The 8178-nt window shown below is 46.5% G+C and overlaps 1 protein-coding gene across 1 annotated transcript; it reads right to left on the reverse strand.

The window, feature by feature from the left end:
* Nucleotides 1-1554: 1554 nt before the first annotated feature.
* Nucleotides 1555-2899, reverse strand: c1ql2 (complement component 1, q subcomponent-like 2). Its single transcript, XM_053417284.1, has 2 exons — nt 2300-2899; nt 1555-1734 (listed from the first exon to the last, which is right to left on the reverse strand). The coding sequence occupies exons 1-2, from the start codon at nt 2897-2899 to the stop codon at nt 1555-1557; spliced, it is 780 nt and encodes a 259-aa protein (XP_053273259.1).
* Between the last annotated feature and the right edge of the window lie 5279 nt (nt 2900-8178).

Here is an 8178-nt window from a genome sequence, read left to right on the forward strand (position 1 = left end):
ACACAGTGCAAACTTCTTGTCAAACGATATTTATTGGCATATATGAGAGCAAAATAAAAACCATTCAGTCACATCCATTTGTAAGTTTCCATTGCTGTTATCAGGGTTATTTGGTGAAACACTGACTACCACTGAAGGCACCACAGCTCCGTGGATCAAAGGACGAGGTCAGAACCTTCCGTTAATGTGACACCTGTCGGCATGGGCACAATCTCATCAGAACATCTCAGTCCATCTTATATTGAAAACACCAATACTGAGGATGTGCTTACTTTTATGGGAAAAAAATCTAAAATACAATTGCAGACTGTGTGGGTCAGGAGGTAAAACGGATTCCGCACTAATTGGAAAGTCGGCGGTTTGATCTCTGGCTCCTCCAGTCCGAGTGTGAAAGTGTCCTTGGCCCAGAAGCTGAACCCTAAACTGCGTCTGGATGTGAGCTGTAGTTTAAAGTGCTGTGAGTGGTTGATAAGAGTAGATATACACCATATATAAGTACAGTCCATTTACCATTCATTTCTACATTGACTAGGCTTCTAAAACAAAGGGGGCTGGAGCATATCAGTACTTTAGTAACGACAGTTGAGGCCGGATCTCATCAGAAAGTGGCACAATGGAAGAGATCCAGTCTTTCTGAAGGTTCGGGGTAAATCCACACGACCACGTTTTACCTTTAGAACACATCCCTGTTTCCACCCAGGCTTGTTTACTTCTGCCAGAACCCCTGTGGAGACGCCACTCGTCTAAAACTGAGGAGTTTGGAAAAGATGAGGCCGTCCCAGCGATGAAGGAGAAAACTCCTCGTCTTACTTTTCAACTGTTCCATTCCTCTCACACTGAGCAACATGGTTTTGTATTGATGTAGATGAAGTGATGCAATGGTCTAGTTTATAAATGGCGAGCTAACCACTATCATGCTAATCAGTGAGCCCTCATCATGAGCACTTTGTTTGTACATCACTTAGTTTAATACAGAGCGACTAAAGAGTTAGCCTAGGTCCTTATGACACATTAAGTTTATTCAAAAGACATTTTGGGCTCCGTCTATTTCCTGCTAACTCAGCGCTGTGGTCAGAATCGAGCTTGGTGTAGAATTTGCGCGGTTTAGCTTCACATCTGTGCGTGAATCCAGTGTTTGTGCAGAATTTGTGCGATCAAAGCTTCTGTGTGTGACTTTGATTCAGAGCCTCGATTTCCAAACATCACGTGGACGACGGCACTGCCCTCTGAGCCCGGAAACAGCCGGTAGCTCTTCTCTTTAATTCAAAGGAACCTAAGTAACAATTTCACTGATATCACGTGTTCTCCATCGACAGCAGCCTCCAGTTGAACTCAAGGTATTTTAGTTACAAATAAAAAGATATCTCACTGTATCAGTGGTTCTCAACCTGGTTTATTTTTTTTCTGGCATGCAGCTCACTTCAGAAGCCAGTTGGAGAACCACTGCAGTAAACAGAACATATGTGGCACCTATATTCAAAAGAAGAGAAACATATTCAACCACATACTTCACTGGAAACAATGTTCAGTCCATAGAGCCACTGTGGTGTGTGTTTAGTCGGGGTACAGGATAAAGCCGGAGAAGGTGCTGTACTTGTTGTTGTTGCCCCCGTGGGCTTTGCCTCCGTCCAGTTTGACGTAGATCTCGTCTCCAGAGTCCAGGTGCAGCACGGCACTGTTGCTGGCGTAGTCGTAGTTCTGGTCTGCGTCCTGAGCGATGGCACTGGCCCGGACCTGGAGGGAAAAGAGAGGGGACACGGGATGAGTTTTACAGAAATAGAAGCTGAGCTGGAAAGTTCACGGATGCCTCAGGGGCAAGGGGAAGCAGCAGTGGTGCAAGAGTAGGAAGGAGGATATTGGTTCTTAGGGAAATTATACAACAGGACCCTTGAATAGAATAACACAATATATGACCTTTGTCATTACCTGCATTTGAATGTTATCCCCTGCGTGTCACCTATAATAACCAGTGATGAGGACTGATGAGCCTCATGTCTCCTGAAAACACGATTCCAAATGGAATTTACGCATGAGCGCCACTGTCAAACGGAGCTTTCAGGCATTGTTGGATTGAACCAGAAATATCCCTGATGCTATTGTGAATTCATTATAGTTGTGTATAATGAGAATATGCATTTATATAAGTCATGATCAGGCGGAAAATAGATAAAAACCTGGAGTGAGTTCGTGCGCCTTTTGTGCGTAAAATGCGCATTTTGACATTCGTGACTGACGTGGTGTGGATGAGACAAGTGAAGCTGCTCTGGAGTTGAGTGCGGATATTATTCGTGTTTATTACCTGTCCGTTTTTGCACAGGTCGGCCCACATGCTGGTCCCGTCTCCCCCGCGCATCAGCACATGGTAGGTGAAGAAATAGATCCCGGACACATGGCAGGTGAACTTCCCGGTGCTCGAATCGTAGTTGTTCCCCAAGTTTGTAATCACGTCGTCAAACTTTAACACCTCATATCCCTCGTGCGGATTCTTCAGTCCCACGTAAAACGCGATCCTGAAGCTGCTGATGGTGGAGTTCACATTCTCTGATACTCCGTTTTCAGCCCCCGCGGATCCGGCTACCGCAGGGAAGCCGAGTTTACTGTCCCCGCGCTGTCCCGGTGGCCCCCTCGGACCCGGTGGTCCCGGTTCTCCCGGCGGGCCCCTGGGTCCCGGTCTCCCCGCTCGCCCTGGCTCCCCGCGACCCCCCTGCGCCATGGGCGGCTGTGGCGCAACATCGTTCAGGTTCTGGATCACCTCCATGGCGGTGGCGCCTCCCGGTTTTGGGCTGTACGGGTCGCAGACCATCCGACAGGTGCCCATCATCTCGTAGTAATGGGCGGAGGTCTCGGGGGTGCGGAGGAGCAGCAGCGGGACGGCGACAGCCAGAGCCAGCAGAACCATCGCTACGACTGTCACCAGGAATATCACCGACCACTTCCTCCGCGCGGGTCGGGGACAGATGGATGACAGGAGATCCGTGGAGCCGTTCTGGGGGGGAATGGTGGCAGAGGACGGGGGGTCTTTCAGGAGAGAAAAAACAGAGTACGAGGTTAATTAAGTGCGCATCCCTCCGTCCAGCTGTGGCTGCTCCAAGCCCCTGGGCAGCGGCTGTGACCGGGGAGCGGGGGCGCGTCTGGGCTGGATGGATCCGAGCGCACGGACAGCTGCGTCCAGCTGTGAAAGCTACAAGTGATGAGACCGGAAGATACGGGGTCTGGCCTCCAAACTAAAACAAAAGCATTAGAGGAGTGGGCTCACATGGAGAATGTTTCTGCACTGTGGTGTCACTGCTACTTAAAGTTGAAGATGTCCTTCCACTGCTGTCCACCTTTATACTAATCCAGTGTGTTTCAGAGGGATAGGTTGTGTGTCTTCCTCCAGCACATTCACGTGACTATGTTAAGATGGTTCAGCTCTTTCAGAGTAAGGTTGAACAAAGGAAAACACGATTACACCTAGAAATTATGAGGCTTTGTCATATGACTCTACACAATACTCCTGCTGCTACAACATGAAAGTTGCATTGATCCTCAGGTGATGATTAAATAATCAAAATATAAATTTGAACACAGCTTAAGTTCTGGATATATAAGACGTAGTTTAGGAAGATGTTTTAGAACGTGGAAGAAGATGGTGAATATCCCTTGTATGCTTCTAAGTCTTCCTCATATGTTAGACCACCAGTGGATGTTAGGGACGTATTTTCAGTTGTATAACTAAATGTCAACGGGGATTTCAACACCCTCTTCTAAGGTAACACCTAACTTCTTGGGGCCCAGTTGGTTTCTTCACTCCTGATCCAGAGCCCACTGTAGTACTCAGGCTTGCTATTATCTGAGTTTATTTAAAATCACTGCCTCAGACTAACAACTCAGACTTGCAGCATCTTTAGGAGCCGGGTCTTTATTTTGAAATACCTAGCAGGAAGTGTGCATGTTGGTTTTCATTACCTTGACAAGTAAAACCTTGCGAAAGCCTGTGCGTAAAGTTGCGAGTCTGCGGATGTCACATGTGCCTGCCCGTCTCTGCACAATAATGTTTATTCAACATGGCACCAAATGATTTAATATGATTCAGCAAATGACAAAAACAAGCTCCCGGTATAAACTTGAACACCTCAGTCCCACAGCTGGAATATAAATCCATGCATATATACATAGAGATATAATCCCACATGATTGCATATTTATTTCCATGAATCTCAGCGGTATAGAGACGTGTGTATGTTCTTAGGGGCTGAATACATTAAGGGTCAGAACCACCTCACATTTTATTCATCCATTCCCCTTTAGGACGTTAACGGTTTCCGACACAGATCCATAAATTCCTCACTTTTGGATTTATGTCCAGCTCTCACCCATTTCACGTTTTATAAATCAGTGTTAAAGACGGTTTTTCTTCACTTATCTGTTGGGGGCGTCCCACATGCATGGATTTGCATAAACGCTGGATTTTGATTTAGGAGCTTGTCAAAGACGAATGTCCTGATAAATCTCTGGAACTGCGTCCAATGGGCTTCCGATTTTAAATCACTGAAAAAAGACGTTAGAGACGTCGACTTCCTTTATTTTCTTTTAAAGTCAGATTTAGCCTGGTTTGAACTTGTGGTAGCAGCAGCTACAGGAAAGCATTTGACTACAGCACCATGCAGGGTCTTTTCAAAGTCAGAGCCCAAACGGCTGAGGGCAGGATCACTTTCCCTGACATCAAATGACCAATTGCTCTGGTCACTGCACACAAACATACACAGAGTAAGGGGGGGGGGGGGGGGGGGGAGCAGATAATATATACCGGAAAATGACCAGAGATGTCACAGGGCTGTCGACACTTCCAGCCCTTGGCTGCAGGGACATATTTGATGTCTTGTTCCACGAGGTGGGGGAGCCGCCGGCCTTGAATTTAGATTCCAGCCAATTAAAATTCTCGCTGCATTCAAGCAATCATTACTCTATTGCATACAGATTTGTCTTAAATGCCTCTTTAGCCTCTGTTTCTCCCCAGTGAGGCCCCTGTGCACTTGTAGCCGTGCAGTGTATATCAGCACATCAGCTGAATACGACTCATATTAATGCCTTTCGTTGGTTATTGCCAAAGCTGTTGAGACACTCAATAAACACGGCCTCTGCTCATTGAAAAATAAAAGCAGCAATTGATTTTGTCCTCAAGCTCCAAAAAATTCCCCAAAGGGCCTAAAATACTTCAAAACTATGCTTCTGGAGCTAAGCACCTGGAATTGGAGCAGAGGCAAACACATCTACAACAGCGGCTTTAGGGCTCAAGGCGCCGTGGAGAAATCTTCAGAGGCCGGAGACCAGGCTTAGCCGAAGCCCCGCGGGTAGAAGCCCCCCCACCACTGCCACCTACCCCCCCCCCCCCCTCCCCCCCCCCTACACCCCCTCCTCTCCAAGCAATTTCAACTTGTGCTCAGCTCAGCTTTAACGCCCCAGAACACGACTGCGGCCGGGCTGCAGCTTGTGTCTGGAGGTGAGACCAGGAGGCAGGAGAGCCGGGTCAGGAGTGAAATGGAGGACAGGGGGACGTAGAGATGGAGAGGACGTCTTTATTTATCCACGGCTCTCGTGAGATGAACAATGCAACAATCCTCTGCAAAACAAAACACCCAGAAATAAGTATGCAGAAAGGCACGGAGAGCACATTACACTCCCGACTCTCATGACTGCAGCGGCGACCTTTACTCAGGATTAGTACAGTGAACTGCTTCTCCAGGCTGTGATGAGCCATGCACGACACACTGTGCACATTAGGCACTGGAGCGGCCCCGAGGCGCTGCTCTGTTTCTAGTAATGTTAGCGAGACGCCGTGTGACTCACGACCGAATGGTGAGAGAAATAAATGAGAGCATCATTAGCTGATATCCGACTTTTCTCCGAGTGTAATCAGATGAAACCTGAAGTGGCACCAGGGCCGGGTCTAGGCAGGGGCAAGAGGGGGCCTGGCCCCCTCAAATAAATGTTGTGCCCCCTCAAACTAAATAGGGTTAGGGTTAGGGTTAGGCACAATGCCCCCTCAAGATTTGTGGCTGCCCCCTCATACATGCCTGTCTAGACCCGGCCCTGAGTGGCACTGAGAGATCAGAGGACTGACACCTCATAAAAACACATTTAAATTAAATAGATAGAACACAACAGAAGTTTAACAGCTATAATTCTGAATATATATATTATTAAATATCAGCTTTAGTCATTCAATGTGTATTTAATATTTTTCCTGACTCTGTAAGGCGGTCTTTGGTACCTTGAAATAATAATATATGATAATAATACTAATACTAATGGTGCATTTGATTTAATGGTGCCTCAAGGTCACCTTACATCGTAAACAGCAGAAGTACAAAATAATAATTAACACCGATGCTGCAGAAGAGGAGATAAAGGCAAGTTTTTATTTAGTTTTATACTTTTCCATTCCCAGTTGCACAGTTTGCTGTTTGTTCACTGGTTTCAGATGAAATTCACTTTCTTTAACTATGAGAAATGATTAATATACGTTATAAGACCCCCACCCCCTGTAGGATTGTTTGGCCTTGGTGGGCTAATGTGCTGTATCGAGTGTCATACCACTCAATATTGGTGTTGATGATATTGATGTAAAAATGTCTGAGCAGCATTTTAATGTTGAAGCTGTCGAGAAGATTAACCTGTGACAATGCATCATTGTTGTTGAAGAGGGACTTTGTAGCTCGCCGTAAAAAACACGATATTTCCATTTCAAGTCTGCACAGTGGCGATCGGGGGGGGGGGGATGGACCCCCGGTGGTGAGTTCCGACCAAACAAACATCTGCCCAAGGTCGCCAGAGAAAGGACCAGAACCAGTCTGATTGGAAACCAGCAGGAATCAAAACCATATCAAATGATTTAAAATGTCAGGGTAAATCTGTGCCGGGACCTTCGCTGAACCACAACCAGACGTGAAGGAGAACCTGCAACCTCAGCTCCTGTCTCACCATGTGACCCTAATCCCGTGATGAAGGGCACCGGAGACACCTCTGCCCTTGGAAGTCTTCGTCCATGTCCACATCCACGTCTTCCTCCGTGCGGCGGTCTGACAGTGAAGCCCTGTCACATGTGAGTATGGCTGCACCTGTCCTCCCCCGGCTAACTCCTGATGACCTTGCCTTTTCTCATCTGCCATGATATTTCACATCGGACCCTCTTGCACGCTGTGGATCGTGATTAAGGACGCGCTGCCCTCATTAACTGGACTTGTTGCATGTTGGATGAGTGATATGGTCATTTACTGTGATTTAGGGGGTGGGGGGGGGCTGATCTTAAAGCAGCTGTACAAAAAACAACAGTAATAAGCTGAAATCTGTCCCCAGTGGATCCTCTGGTTTGACTCGTAAGATGAATGGGACTCATCAGAAATCCATACGTATAAATGCAAAAATGCAAAATCAAATATGGCTGTGAAGGACAAATGTTGCAGAGAGAGGGTGAAGCAGAGTGCATGTGTTTGGTGTGTGTGTTTGTGTGTGTGTGAGATTGTGTGTATACGTGTTTGCATGTGGTGACACTGATGCAGCGCCGCGAGCCGGGGGAGGTTCAACCTTTAGCAAGTGGCAAAGGCAGACATGATGAAGTCATGTTGACAGCGTGTAACCTGCAGTCAGTGATCTTTTGAACACAATTTCATGTTTGTGTTTTTATCCTGATCCCGGGGCCGGTTCATCAGATAAATCGCTTCTACAGTAATATGTTACAAAATAAATTGAATCAACGATTAAAACGCCATCTTAGCTTAGGTGTGTTAGCATGGGAACAAACACGAATTAGCATTAAATACAAATGGGAAATTTATACCCGAGAGAATAAAAGTTATGCGATCACCTAATTTCTTTTCAGCAAATACTTCTGTGGAATATGAACGTTTGCTGAAAATAATTAGTGGTGTGCCTCAGGGCTCAGTTCTTGGTCCACTTTTGTCCAAATGGATGTAAACCCAGTTTAACCAGTGCAGAGTGGAACCAGTTCACCAAACCAGATTAAACTAAACAGACGGGACATGTTTTGTTAATTCAGAATCTATTTCTTTAATTGGTTAGGGTTAGGGTTAGGGTTAGGAAATGATCTATTAGAGATCATTTCCCTGAAGAGAAGATAAAGCGTCTCCTCTCTTTTATCTTTCACCCACACGTGGAGGCGTTTTCCGGGGCGGGGCT

This window comes from Pleuronectes platessa, chromosome 24 (assembly GCF_947347685.1).
Source record: "Pleuronectes platessa chromosome 24, fPlePla1.1, whole genome shotgun sequence".
Taxonomy (NCBI): domain Eukaryota; kingdom Metazoa; phylum Chordata; class Actinopteri; order Pleuronectiformes; family Pleuronectidae; genus Pleuronectes; species Pleuronectes platessa.